This window comes from Anneissia japonica, unplaced genomic scaffold, assembly GCF_011630105.1.
Source record: "Anneissia japonica isolate Jap-2015-1 unplaced genomic scaffold, ASM1163010v1 scaffold3474_len973312_cov172, whole genome shotgun sequence".
Classification (NCBI taxonomy): domain Eukaryota; kingdom Metazoa; phylum Echinodermata; class Crinoidea; order Comatulida; family Comatulidae; genus Anneissia; species Anneissia japonica.
This window is the reverse complement of record NW_022747780.1, coordinates 252,256-266,850: the sequence shown is the minus strand read 5'-3', so window position 1 is coordinate 266,850 and position 14,595 is coordinate 252,256. Positions and strand designations below refer to the sequence as shown.

General features: G+C 37.7%; 2 protein-coding genes across 2 annotated transcripts in view; one reads left to right on the top strand and one right to left on the bottom strand.

Annotated features, from left to right (window-relative positions):
* The window catches only part of LOC117120570 (aconitate hydratase, mitochondrial-like), a 23,969-nt gene extending 21,804 nt beyond the window's left edge, over positions 1–2,165 (bottom strand). The window contains exons 1-2 of the mRNA XM_033265594.1: positions 2,033–2,165; positions 228–302 (exon numbers count right to left, since the gene is read on the bottom strand). Of these exons, the coding sequence (XP_033121485.1) occupies positions 228–302; positions 2,033–2,065 (108 nt within the window). The 5' untranslated portion in view covers positions 2,066–2,165. The remainder of the gene's footprint in view (positions 1–227; positions 303–2,032) is intronic.
* On the top strand, positions 2,158–14,595 carry LOC117120569 (coiled-coil domain-containing protein 40-like). Its single transcript, XM_033265592.1, has 18 exons — positions 2,158–2,259; positions 3,037–3,089; positions 3,638–3,696; positions 4,011–4,431; positions 4,704–4,870; positions 5,525–5,828; positions 6,127–6,284; positions 6,488–6,628; positions 6,764–6,867; positions 7,290–7,533; positions 8,211–8,393; positions 8,959–9,204; positions 9,998–10,211; positions 10,934–11,103; positions 11,699–11,790; positions 12,292–12,601; positions 12,943–13,101; positions 13,852–14,595. Exons 1-18 carry the CDS (start codon positions 2,240–2,242, stop codon positions 14,095–14,097), a joined length of 3,291 nt encoding a protein of 1,096 aa, XP_033121483.1. The 5' UTR covers positions 2,158–2,239; the 3' UTR covers positions 14,098–14,595.

Below are 14,595 nucleotides of genomic sequence, written 5' to 3'. Positions count from 1 at the left end.
TTCTCACCCACCCAGCACTTGCATTTCAAGACTTCAAGATATGCCACTGGAATTAGGAAATTGTTTATGATTGGTGGAGACAACACCACATATACATTTAAAACTATATTACTAGTATCACCTATTTTAACATAATTAATGTCTTATAAAAACATCTATGAAACTTTTATGTTAACCGATAAAATTATGGATCTATTCAAATGAACATAATAGAGAATGAACGGTACCTTGGCCTGTTGTGAGGCAACTGCAGAAGTCTGCAAAAAGTTCGCCCGGATGCCTGACGACAGAGCATACTGGAGCTGAAATAAAACATACTCATTTTAAACAGAATAGATAACAATATTTATTACAATATATTATTGATATGATATGTGCAATTTGTTTTGTTAACGTTATTTTTTTTATATTTTGACAAGCATTTATGACATACTTTGTTCTGTATATCCTTGCCTGTAATTTTGCCGGTGGGAATATTAAAAAATTTATTAAATGAATTAGAGAGCAATTAACAAATGAACAAGGAATGCATTATCTTTCTTTTTTAAAAGCAGCAACGAAGGCTATCACTGAGAAAACACATCATCACCATCACCTGTTTTCTGCCTACTAGCAGGTTCACGGCAGTTAATTTCTCCAATTTTGCAATAACTCGGGATCTCAATGAAAACAAGTCTTTCGGCTATATTGAGTTATCCTTGGAACTTCGCTATCATTGTGTATACTTTGGAATTTACTTGCTTGTTAATGTTATTATTTTTTTAATGTGATTTCAGACTTTCCTAATAAATAAATTCATTCCTTCAATTCTTCTAGCAACATTAAATCATGAATTGCTTACTGTAGCTTTCAATATTCAAAGCCATATTTATTAGAATTAATAATTAGATAAATTGTAAATATTAACTAAATATTTTACTTTAAAAATTACTGTATATGTATTGTATTATCTAAAAAAGCTAAAATGTATATCTTAAAATTTATTATTTAACTCTTTTTCTTTATATATATTATCTACTTCTTATGTATCTTTCTATATATTATGTTGCTTTGATCTTGTTTTTTGCTAATGTTTGTTCTTTTTTGCATTGGAGATCCTGCAATAGTTTTCAACACTTTTGTTTATCTTTGTGGGCTTTTTGTTGTATATTTCTTTATCCTGAAAATCCAAAAAATTGTTTCCTTTGTTGATTATAGAGAATCTTAATCTTACCAACACGATTTGCATCCATAAAAAATAAGCACTTAGGTCAAGAACTGACCTCAGTAAGGATCATAAAACTTTATTGAAAACAAATTTGTTATACAACCTCTTTACAATGTCAACACTACTTTGAATTTGTCAACAATGCAGACTGCACATAGTGCCTATTCATAAATATTGCAATATAAAACTTACAAATCATATCAATAAATATTATTATTAATAACATATGTTTATGTTTATCAGAAATATAGTCATGTTAATACTGTTAGCTGTACATCCTAACCTAGGCCTACTACTACTCTACCACAGACGTACTAGGCAAACTACACTAGTATAGGCCTGACTGGCCTTTTCTATGTTGCTAGATAGGAGCCTATCTATAGGCCTAGGTACATCATCACTTAGGAATATATATTATATCAATTAGGCCTATACCTCCTTGGACCTGCTAAAAATTAAGATAACCTATCATCACCAGGCCTAAGTAAGTAGTAAACTAGGCTTTAGGATGACATTGCATTGTAAATAATTAATGTTAAATCGACACCTCCTTGCACTCCTAGTCCAACCTAGCCCAGTAGGATAGGAGGGTGTAGGCCAAGCTGTTTAGGCCTAAATTTCCAAAGTACCAATTTTAAGAACCGGGATGACGGGGGGAAATGATTTACCGGCGTTTCAAGGATGGCAAGTTTATGAATTGCAAAATAAAGCAGGCCTAGGTATGGTGTTTGTATTTTTAGTGACTCTTACAAATACGTATGCTTCTTCAAGCAAATAAGTCGGAAGGTTGACATGTTATACAATGCACCAACTCGAAAAATTTACCTGTTTTCCGGAAAATCGTGACAGATACGACATTTTTACCAGCGTGCACGGGATTCACTGATCACCGGTGAAACGCAACAATTCAATAGATGACGTCAGAATATTAAAGAGAGAGATCACTCGTTCGATAGATGGCGGCAGACTTAAGTGCGTCTGCTGCCCTCTATAGTTTACTCATATCGTCAATAGTAACGATCAATAGCAACAATGTCAGATCGAAGTAACAGGTATTATTTATAAAATTATAATTTTATAGTTAGTTATTTGATTCAATTTTTACGTTTGAATTATTTTAAACACCTCTGTTTTAATTTTAATCATGCTATGAAGCCGTATAAAGCGAAAAAGAAGACCTAGGCCTAGCCTACCTTGTCTTGCCCACCCCCTCCCCCAGCCATACTCTTCCAGTCCATACGTAGCTAGGCCTAGCCTCTAGGCCTAGGCTAGGCCTTGTTGTGCCTAGCTAGGCCTAGCCTAGCTAGACATTTCCATTGGGCCTAGTAGGTAGGCCCTCCATCTAGATAGGCCTTTTTGTATGTAGTTGGATCGGACTAACTAGGCCCTAGAGCCTTTCTTTGGTAAAATATTATGAAATGGATATCGTTCCGACATGCCGGAGAGTGCATTAAGATAGCGTTCACCATTGTAACGAGACTTGCTTAAATTTGTATTAAAGAAGCCCCATCCTCTCAGTGTCATACTGTAGTGAATAGAGCCAGTGTGTGCCTGACGTTTTAGAAAATTTGGGTGTACGTTCGCACAAGTTGCAGTTCGTACATACATTCATTGTAGTCGTTAGCAGTTCATAGGGATTCGCAGAGGAGGTATGCTGGGGTCAATTTTTAATTTTGGACATGTTCAAAATTGTGAGCATGTGACAACCTACCGAATACGGACAGCTTAGTGCTCACGTCAGGCAAGTCTTGGCATCTACATCTTCTGTAATAAGCTAGGCCTAATCCAAGAAAAAGTATGAATTTTATGAATTATATTTTTTTTTCTAGCCCACCACTAGAAGACCCTATAGAGGAAAGTGTTGAATCTGCAGTTGAAAAAGGTATTATACACATTTAAAGTTGTTCATACACTTTTTTGGTTTCTGTCCACATATTTCTTGCAAGAGAAATGGGTGTACTGTAGAGTTTTATAAGGGTTTTGCTCTTACATACACATACTAACACCTAACCTACTTAACTACCCTATTATAACACACCTAACAGCACTACACCTTATGCCTGAGACTTACCATACTCTTCACTTCTCGTCGTGGTGTTCTGATAAGTCCAAGCAATCTAGCTGTTAACTGTGTACGTATGTATTCAACAACCTCTGTAGACCAATTCACTGTCTGTCTTGGTGCCAGCCTGTGTCTGAGGTGGATTTGTGACGGCACCTAAATCTGGGGGGACACCTGATTGGACATCCTGGGTATTGTTATTACCAGGTGATTACACACCGGCTGGCACTACAATACAGTAGGCCTACAATGATATTTTTTAAAATTCTACTAGAAAATATGGTGCAAGTTGAGCCAATTACGATCTCATATTTTGAATCGTTTTTTTTTAATCATATATATATATATTTTCCTTTTCTTTAAACTAGATGAAGCAGCTTCACTGCGCCAAGCTGTTTCCGGTATGAAAGCGCAAGCTTTGAGCGAGGTACCGTTCAAAAATGAGATTATTGTTATATTATTATTACAGTATTACAGTTTTCAAAACAACCTATTTGACTAATTTGAAATTTTTAGATATTCTCAATACTTTACAGATCTTTGAGAACCATCCATGTGATATACCGCAAATATTCCCTAATCATAATTGATCATCATCATCATTGTTAACAATATCCTGTGCCCATCATCATTATTATTGTTATCAATATTTGAAAAACTATAGTTATAAACGTATTATGATATATTATACAGGCTTTAAGTTACCTGACATGTTTTTCTCTCTTTCATTTTTATGATTAGTTTCGTGCCAAAGATACATCAGTAGTCCCTGAAATGGATGACAAACAGCCAGGTGTCGAACCATCTGCTGCTGAAGAACGACCCGGCTCAGGAAGACATAGGCCTAGCTCGGCATCACGTAGATCTGTACAGGACAGGCCTGCATCAGGATCGCCTAAGCCTGTATCAGGTTCACCTAAGCCTGATTCAGAACGACAAAGATCAGCAGGGAGTAGACGGTCGAGACAGTCCAGTGGAAGAGAATCAGCTGACAGACCACCATCCGGAGCCCAATCGCAAGAGGCTGAAAGACGGTTATTTGCTGGTCGGCCAAGACAGTCCAATGGAAGAGAATCGGCTGACAGACCACCATCTGGAGCCCAATCGCGAGAGGCTGAAAGACGGTCATCTGGTGGTCTGCCAGGGCGTGGCCTGTCAAGGGGTATGGTTTTATTCGTAATCTCAAACATTGTGATAAGGTAGTAGAGGTTGTGGGATATTGTAGCTTGTAGACAAAGTCATCAACATGATTTAAAATAATTATGATGATACAATATTAGTTGTAACCTGGCTTGTTTATTGCACTTAATATACCCAACCAACCCAAACCACATGGCATTGTTGAGAAATTTTGGATTCGAACCCATGGCCCTCAGGGTTTTGTGAATCAAACCTACATGTTATTAACCCTTCTATGATTCTTGCTCTCCATAGGATCCAGAGAGAGTCGAACACCCACCTATGGCGCTACAGAAATACCAGATGATGAGGGAGATGGTGACCTCAGTGATGATGATGTGCTCGGTGGAGATCAGGATGCCGACGTTGACTCTGACGCCAGTGATGACGCCAATGAAGTTGTGGTCTTGGATCCCGACCATGTACGTTTTCCCAATTTGTTTGTAATGCTTGACATTAAGATTGCATGTTGGGGTAGGGGAGGTTGCATGTTTTGCATTGTCCTTTTTCCATACGCTGCAGCCTCCAACCTGCTGAAGCTTGTGCAATTTGCATGATCGTCTATTAATATGTGTTTGTTTTCAAATTATTTCTTCCAAACAGTCACTCGCTGTAACAGAATAATGCTCTATGAGTTCCATTATGGGGGGGGGGGGAAGGGGTTTGATAGAATTTAAGTGTGGGAGTCTCATGGACGACTAGAAGGCAACCAGGAGTGAATCCGTGCGAAGTACCAATCAGGTTATGTTTATAAATGCTTGAGCATTGACATGGATTTTAAATCAAAAATTCAAATTGTTTTGGAGGACCATGCTCCCCTCTTTCTCCTTCCTTTTGTTTTCTTCTCTTTTTTTTTTCTCTTGTTTTTTGAGGAGCCTAGCCACTCCCACCCCAAATACAGTATTTGACCCTGGCAACCATCTTATCATCAAGCTAGTCAGCTCTTCTCCATAATAAGTTTACTGTTGTTTTTGTATTAATTACTAACTAGTTTGTATTGAACATTGTGATTGCAATGAAATATCGCTTTGTCAGAAAGCATTAATATTATAATAACATCTTTTGATTTTGCACAGCCCTTGATGAAACGTTTCCAAGATGCACTCAGCTCCCACCTTCAGAAGCAGCATAAGAAGGTAAAGCTTGAATTAAGCGAGCTTAATCAAGCTGTAAAGAACAAGAGCAAAGAACGCGAGGAGCTCGGTGTACATCTGTACGGCCTCCAACAAGAGCTGGCTCGTCAGCAGATGAGTCTAGAGAAGAAGCATGATGAGTTGGCTAGCTTGCAGCAGTTCCGCGGCCAGTGCGAGGAGCAGCTCAGCGAGGTTAGAAAGATGTACAAGAAAACACAGGACAACATGAATCAACAGAGGAAGGAAGGTTAGTGTCACTGTAATCTCAGGCTGTATTTACAGTATTGTCAGTCTCTGGATAATTCTATAGCTCAGACACAAACAGAGACCCTTAGGGGAGAAGCAAATTACCATACAGTACAAACTGGTTCACACCTCGAGCGCTTTGTGAATTCAAATTCGGGCTATATAAATTCAACTACATTACATTATATTATTTTTATCATTATTGTACATGAAACGCCTGAAAATCGATTATGGTATTAATTTACATTTATTTGTATTTTAATGAATTAATCAATCAACCATTTCCTAATGTCATACAGCTGCCGCTCTTCAGACTGAGGTTGAAAACCTAGGGCTGCATATGTTCTATATGATGAATGCCAAAGAAGATGTACGCGGAGATATTGCAGTTATGCGCAGAGCTGCAGAGAAGGCAGATGTTGAAGTGACAAAAGCAGAAGAAAGCAAGCAAAAACAGGTAAATTTAATTTTGAGATCAAGTAATTTGTACAATTATGTTACACTAATATTTCAATAAACATTATCTAAATCAAAATACTAAGTTTATTTGTTATCTTCTTTCCGACATAGTTAGTAACTATGTGTATTAATGAATTTTTTCATAAGCATTTTTTAAGTTGAGGTATGTTAACTGTTTCATTTTTTTATTCTGCACTTTAGGATTTGTATGTAAATAGACTGACAGAAAATGTGGATAAACTACGTGAAGAAATAGCATTACACGAGGCTCAGTGCTCTGCGCAGGCCGAGGAGACAAAGGCTGCCAAAGAGGCTCTCAGCGAAGCACGCATGGAGATTGAGGTACACAACTGACAGTGATTCAATATTTGCTAAAGAACTCCAAGAAGTGAACGTTGTATCTATAGACTGATTAATAAAATGAATTTGATGTATTTGAGTGAATGGAGTGTTTATTATGTTTTTTGTTTTTTTCAGTCCATCAACTTAGAACGTAAGCAGCTGTACCAGCAGTGGAACAGCAGTTTGATTGGTATGAGGAGACGAGACGAGGCATACGCAGCCATGAATGAGGCCCTCGAGTAAGTATATCAGAATTTGCAGTCACAACTCAACAACTGGCATATAGTGTTAAATACGTAGTTTATGTTGCTCTCTCTAGCAGAAGAGCTGTCAGACGCTGGATTCTTAGCTCATGACAACTCAACTCCCCAACCAATGCCTAACAGTATCTGTCTGCACTATCTATAACTACTTGCCCGATGCAGTGCCAACCGATGATGGGTGGTAGTTTAAGCCTATTGTTGAAAACAAGCTTTCATGTATTGTTACGTCATGTCTGATAGAATTGCTTAGACTGCCAACGCTGATGCAGCGTACGTTAAGCTTAAGCCACTTAATTAATCTTTATAGAATATATAAAAATATTACTTACGAGCATATGGGTCATAAAATTGTGATATTTTCTACTCATGCTTTGACTGCTCTGTTTACCAACTTATAGTCAACAGAGGCAGCAGATAATGTCACTAAACACTGAGATTGACGGTTACAAGAAGTCGATCATAAAAGAACAGGAGCGCAACGAGACATTGCTGATCCTGCTGAATAAGAACGAGGCCGACATCAACACCGTTAAGAAGCTAATAGCTGCTAGCCAGGCCAAACAAGAACAGCTAAAACAGGAGTACAGCACGTACACGAGGATGCTGCACGAGACGGAACAGGCCTTGAGTAGGGCTACGACAGTATGTCCCCATTCAAATATTTTCACAATAAATCATTACTTTACATAGGATGGGGAAGCATGTAGTATATTGGGAATATGCTGAAGAAGCTGTCATAAATTACATGATCAATTTTAAAATAAAGGTGGGAAGGCAGTTTGGCACAGCGATTTCCATTCAGGTTCTGAACCTTGTGTCGAGGATTCAAACCGCACGCTGACCATTCTTGGCTGGCTATGCTTAGTCAACCCAGATTGGTCTGCGTTACATATTACTTATTTTCATGGCGTCCCATACTACAGTATGTTTTTCTGGGGTTTTCGCAATCCCAATTCAACAAGATAAAAAGTTTTTCCATTATAATCAGACGCTGGTGGCGCTCTTCGAAGGTCTCTAACACTAGCGAAAACCAATAAATTAGAGACTTGTGGGAAGTTTAGTTGACAGCCTGTGAAGTAGCTAATGCCATGCTTCTATGCTAATGCTATGTTTCAGCCCTAGGTGTGGGTATTCCATGGCTTATTAATAAATAAATTATATATTGTGGCTGTTTCTCATCAATATTGATGGTAACATCAGGCCTGACATACCAAGATAACAAAAAAAGTTCTAGTGCATACTAAATGAAGCACCCATCTTTGCAAAATAAATTTATTACTCGTTACTATTAAATTATGTGCTCTTTTTATCCCATAAAGGATCGGACATTACGCTTGCATGAGCTGAATGGTCTGCGGAAACAGATTGAGAAGGAATTTCAGGAGAAGGTGACGATGGAGGATAAAGTGATGGAGACAATGCGGAACAAGCTAACCATGGAAAAAGCCTCTCAGTACACTAAAAGGATGGCTTCCAAAACCAGACAACTGATAAAGGAGCAGGTATGGTACAAATGCATCTATACAATTCTTAATCCCTAAATCACTCCTGATGACCGACAGGATTCTATGGAGAATGCAACACCACAACGTGCACGCAACAAGTAGTTTTTAATGACGATCCATTCATACTACCACCGACAATCAGCAGACAGCGTCTCGTTGTCTAGCGCTCACAGGAAGCGGAGTTGGAATCCTCGGCGGACGATCGTGCAACGCAGTGAGTCCCAGGCTTTAAGGAACATCAGTCCTCTGTTAAATATTCTGCTCTTCTTAGTCTTGTCTGTCGAGAGCCTCAACCAGTGTTCAGGGCATCTACTGTACTTGTGTTCAGCTTCTCCTTGGTATCACTCGGCCTTTCTTTTCCGTCTGTTGTCAGTAACCCTTCGCAAGAGGGAAAATGCTGACTCAAATAAATGATGATGATGATGATGGTGATTGTATTATTTTGAACATAATTATTTTTATGATTATTGTAATATAAATATTTCTATGATTATTCTTAATATTATTACTGGTAATGAATGAACCAATAGTTATTATTTTTTAATTACATCTAATTTCCCAGGAAGCTAACAAAGCTCAAGTTGAGAATGAAGTAGCTAACGATACGTTGGAATACTCCCACACCATGTCACGCGTGGAACGCCTGAAGAAAACCTTAGATGACCTCGACGAAGAAATCCACGAGAAGAATAAAATAATCACACGTAGTGAGGGAGAAATTGTAAAACGTAATGCGGTAATCGAACGGAAGCAGGGAGTGATAGATCAATTCAGCAAGAAGGTTGAGGCCATACAGAGTAAGCAAGGGGTAAGTTTTTTTAATGATTTGCATACAAGTAACAATGGTTGTGATTGGTTGAAATCTTGATTCATTTAATTTATGCCAATTAAGGGCCAATGACTACCACAATAGAATAATCTTAGTTTTATTGTAGGTGCTATTGACGACAACAAAAAAATACAGCAAAGGGTGTAACGATAACAATTACTGAATATAAGCTATAATACTTAGGCCCTGGATTTGTATTTTAATTATTTTAATTTTTATTATGATGCTCCTTGTATATAACTATTGTAAATTGTTTTAATCATGAAGGTTTATTCTACTGTTTTCAAATATTTTTGGAATGATTTTGTATATATGCTCCCTGCTATTGTCGTTGGGGATGAAATAAAATAAAATAAAAATAGATATTACTCTCCTGATGATGACTGAACCAGCTCAATCAAAACCTTTAAACACTCAACCAGAACAACATATCTCTTCAGTTAGTTTGTATTTTTGTATAGCACCTATTCCTTTAGGTACTAAGCATTTTATTTTTCCTGGTCATTGAGTTCACATGCTTCAGTGTTGCTGCTGGTAATCAGCGCAGGAGCAGGCAACTCCACCAGGTACCAATTTATACTCCTGGGTGGAGAGAAGCAATGCAGATAAAGTGGCTTGCTGAAAGACACAACCGAAATGCACAGCGAGAGATTGAAACCCAGACCTCAAGGTTGGGAAACCCAACCGTTCCTGCTGCGCCAAACCGTTTCTGCGGAATTATCTATGTGGTGTACCACAATTACTTATCACTAAATTTTATTCTTTTTAACAGGGAGAAGAGCTTGGACCGCTTGAACAGGAGGTGGCAGCCTTGCAGAAGTCCATTGACACCAGAACGCAAGAGATCGCTGAGCTTCAACAATTCTGGCTGCGTCAACAGAGCGAACTGGTGAAGATGAGTAAAGAGAAGGATGGGCAACAGAGTGAAGTGGACACCATGAAGAAAGCTCTTACTATACTCCATCAAAAGAAAATGAGAATTGAGAGTAAGTACTACCATATTTTGTAATTATAGATATTTAAATAATGGTAATAATCATACAACATATTCAAATTTATGGACATTCACAAGTGTACAAAGAGTACTCTCTCATCACCTCTGTCATTTTACAAATTCATTTTCTATGGCTGTTTTTTTTTTTAAAAGAGAGCCAAAGAAATATAGTGACATGAAAACTACTAATTCCATTTTTTCTCTCAAAACTACAATAAAAAAACATTCAAAGCGAAAGGAAAAGCACAAAACAAGGCGAAAAGAGACCTCAGTGAAGAAAACAGGATTTCAAAAATCTTAACCCGATTGCCGCCTCTATAACCACCCGTTTGTCTGTAGCAGGGCAAGTGTTTCCCGTTCCTTTGTTCGAGTGGTTCTGGAACGCAATAGAGTGGTGATGGATGATCCCTGGGATATTTTGCACTTGTTTTTGCCCTTTTTTCCTCACTAATTGAGTTGATAAAAATATATACAGTATATATGAAATAATAAAAGAAAATGCAGAAAAGGCTGCTGCTCTTTGCAGGTAGCAATGGCGCATAAAGGAATATTGTATCGTATCGAACAGTTCTTTGAGATGGATACGTGCACCTTACAAATGTCATTATTATTATTAATATTATTGTTAACTAAATGACCAAAGTTGGTGTCCAAAAATACTGTGTTAAAAATAAACATAAAAAATTAAACATACACACTTCTTCGTTTGCTTAGATGAGATAACGATGCACCAGACGGAGCACAATGATGTGTCAGTGAGCATGAGGAACCTGCAGAATGACATGATCAAGCTGAACATACTGCTCACAAAGGAGGGCAAGATCCAACAGAACCTGCAACAGGACAACATACTGATTGAGAATGACTTCGTACTCTCGCTCAAGGTAAGTGAATTGTAAAATCAGAACGTATATAAAGTAATCCTTTGTGGAAATCTACAAGGGAATTTGGATAAGGTCTCGTGGATTGACCTGCGGGAGTGACAGTACAGTGCTCACCATGGTTAGTACACTGGGAGACGATCCCCTTCGTTTTCAAATTCATGTGCTATTATGTACCTTGCGATCAATGGCTTAACTCCCCGTACAGCAGTGTTTTACAAGCAAGCAAGGCATTATCAGGTTGAAACTCGATCTCTCACACCTTAAGTCCAATCCCTTTTACTGCTGCTCTAACTCGCCATTTAAGTTATCAATAAGGTTATGTATTCATCATACAGTACCTCAATAAGTGGACCTTCACCAAAAAATCTTGGTAGACAGTAAGCTAGACAGCTGGTCAAAAGGGAACTCTAAGCTACCAGCCTTATGTAGAAAATACCTCAGCTAAACGCACTAATTCTGGTAGCGGGGGTCAGTTAGCAATGAATTTAACATGCGTTTTATATTTCTTAGCTGGCTAGGCCAAAGTCACACTGTGAGCAATATATTTTGATTGTATAACTATTTTCTTTTCATTTCTTGAACGTGTTGATTGTAGGAAGCTGAAAAGGAGTCGATTGAAATGCAGAACAAGCTGGAGGAGCAGTCGGAAGAGAAAGAACGTCTTTTAAACAGTCTTGTAGAGGCAGAGTAAGTGTATCCTGGATTTCAGTAAAAAATTAAACACAAAAGTTCATGAAAACATTTAAAATAGTTTGCTGAAATGTCAAATTCTTTCTTCTGGACCTGAATGTACATTTTACGTTATTATATAGTGCTCTGATTACATAAGTCTCAGAGCGCTTTTCTACATTATTACGCCAGTCATTAGAATGATACCTATGGGAGAAATTGTATAGTTTGCCGCATGAAATATATCAGCGCATTTTGAACTTGAACCTCCTCAGGTACCCATTTAATACTCTTGGGTGGAGAGGATCAACGCAGATAAAGTGCCTTGATCACGGACATAAGCAAAAAGCACAGTGAAGGATTGAAACCCCGACTTCAAGGTTGGGAAACCAAACCTTTCCTGCTATGCCAAACTGCTTCTGCGCATACAATATAAATTTAAAACATAATGGTGATATGCTCTGTACATTTTGATAATCAAATGAAAACAGATTATAAACAAAGTAATTCTCTTGGCAGACGTCAGATTATGCTTTGGGAAAAGAAGACCCAACTAGCCCGTGAGGCTAAAGCTACCGTCGATTCCGACGTCGGACAAGGCGAGATCCACGCAATGACGTCCGAGATCCACCGTATGGAAGTCCGCTACACACAGCTGATGAAGCTCCAGGAGAAGCTTATCCAGGATATGGAGAAGTCCGTGTCACGTAGGGATACGATTGTGACTCGTGGAGACGCGCAGAGTAAGCTGAACAAGAAGGTTGAGACAAAGGGGACCTTCAAAAAGAAACTGGTGGAGATGAGCAAGAAGATAAAGCAGGTGCAACAGGTATGATTTACAAAGATTCATCTTGAGGAGATGAGATGATAAGATTACGAGATGATGATTATATAAGAATATATGAGGCGATGATATGAGGAGGTAGAAATGCACTAAAGTTGTACAATAGACCGTTCACTATAACTAATTTTTGCCTGTCGACATCAGAATGTTGCGTACTGTTTCATGAAATGCTTTCCATGACAAAAACAAGACAATTTTAATAGTTAATATTTATAGAACATTTACATTTATGATGGTAATTTTATATAACATTTATGAAAGTAAATTTTAAAAGGTGCTCATTTCAGTCCTTTGTAATGACTGTGTTTAATGCTATTTGCTTGCAGGACAGTAGTTCATGTGATGCTGAGATCCAACAGCTGCGATCACACCAGCAGATGCTCAGTGAACAGCTACAGGAGAAGCAGACATCCTTCCAACATCTGCAGAGTATGGCCGACACGCTTGACGGAGATATAGACCGACTGATGGAGATCAAACAGAAGGTGAGAGAATTGTGTAGACACAACATATTTCATCCTGTCCATTATAATGAGTAATTATGTTTTAAGGGTACTATTGGAAAAGCAACCCAAAGAACCATTTAAGTTGAAAAAAAAATTACCTGAAGACCCTTCAGGTCTGAAGATATTTTGAAAGCACTTATGGCTTCTCAGGGCACTGTGTCTCTAATTAGTGTCCATTGTAAATCGATCACCTTATAGACTCTACATTCAATGCATGTGAGCATTTAAAACATCTCCAGGTCTGCTAGTAACAGCTCATGAATCTATTGCCCTTTTCACATGGTAAACACTTAAGGCTGGTTAAAAATAGCATCGTTCTACTGTTATTATAGATAATTATTTAACAATACGGGGCTTGCCATTAAAAAATCAGCATCAATGACCAAAAAAAATGAAAATTGACTTATTAATATATTCTTGTTCTCTACATTGTAAGATTAAAAATGATGGATCATTTACTGGAATCGACTTACTATTGGCGAAGTTATGAGTAAAAGTATTATCGCTTCTCTGTACTTAACTATACAATACTGCTACATTCTTATGCTATTATTACTCAGTTTAACAATTAGTAACAGTACACTGGTTTTGGAATTGCAAACCTCATATTTCATGAGGGTAGCCCTAACAGCATTGCTTACTTAATAGGGCCACCTACATGCAATTATGAAATAAATATTTAAATTAGTAACTGTAATAATAATTGTAATGTTATGTTATTATTGATAGAATATGACGGACATTCTTGCCAGGCAGCAGAAATCAAAATACTACCAAGCAAACAAAGACGGAAAATACACACTGCTATGCAAGACCGAGTCGGCGTTGGAGACCGAAACACAGAAGCAAACCGATCGCGTTCACACTCTGTCTACCATCATAGATCGCTTGAACCAAGAGTTCCCGCATGCACAGCCTTCACTACGTAAAATCACGCTCTCACTCAGCTCTCGAGTAGGCGGAGAGGAAGATTAGAGCTTAACCTTTGCAAATAAATGTCCAATCTTTCAGTGGAAATATAATTGGCGGTGTAAAATTAGTTACAATAAACATCAACATCAGATCAGATAAGATATACGTCAGATTATCTATGGTTATCTTAAATTGATAATTAAAATGAAGTTATAAATAATAGTCAAAATGCTGTAGATTCCCTATTCGTAATTCCTTTCGTGTCTATAAAGATCTATATCAATCAGTTATACAGTACATAGGATAACATGTCTAACACTGGGGAGATGCCTGTTGCTGCACCACTGCCGAAAATTTACGAACAGCCTGTGGAATAAAAAAGTAATTATATTTTAAAACACAATATATGTAGGTAATTAATATGATTTAAGATAAAATATTTGCATAAGTAGATTGACACAAAGAATGAGTTGGATTAAGTGTTCCGTTTACTGTACTGTATTTGCTGAGATTCGGAGAATATACAGTACAACATAAAATTGATGTTGTAATTTAATTTAA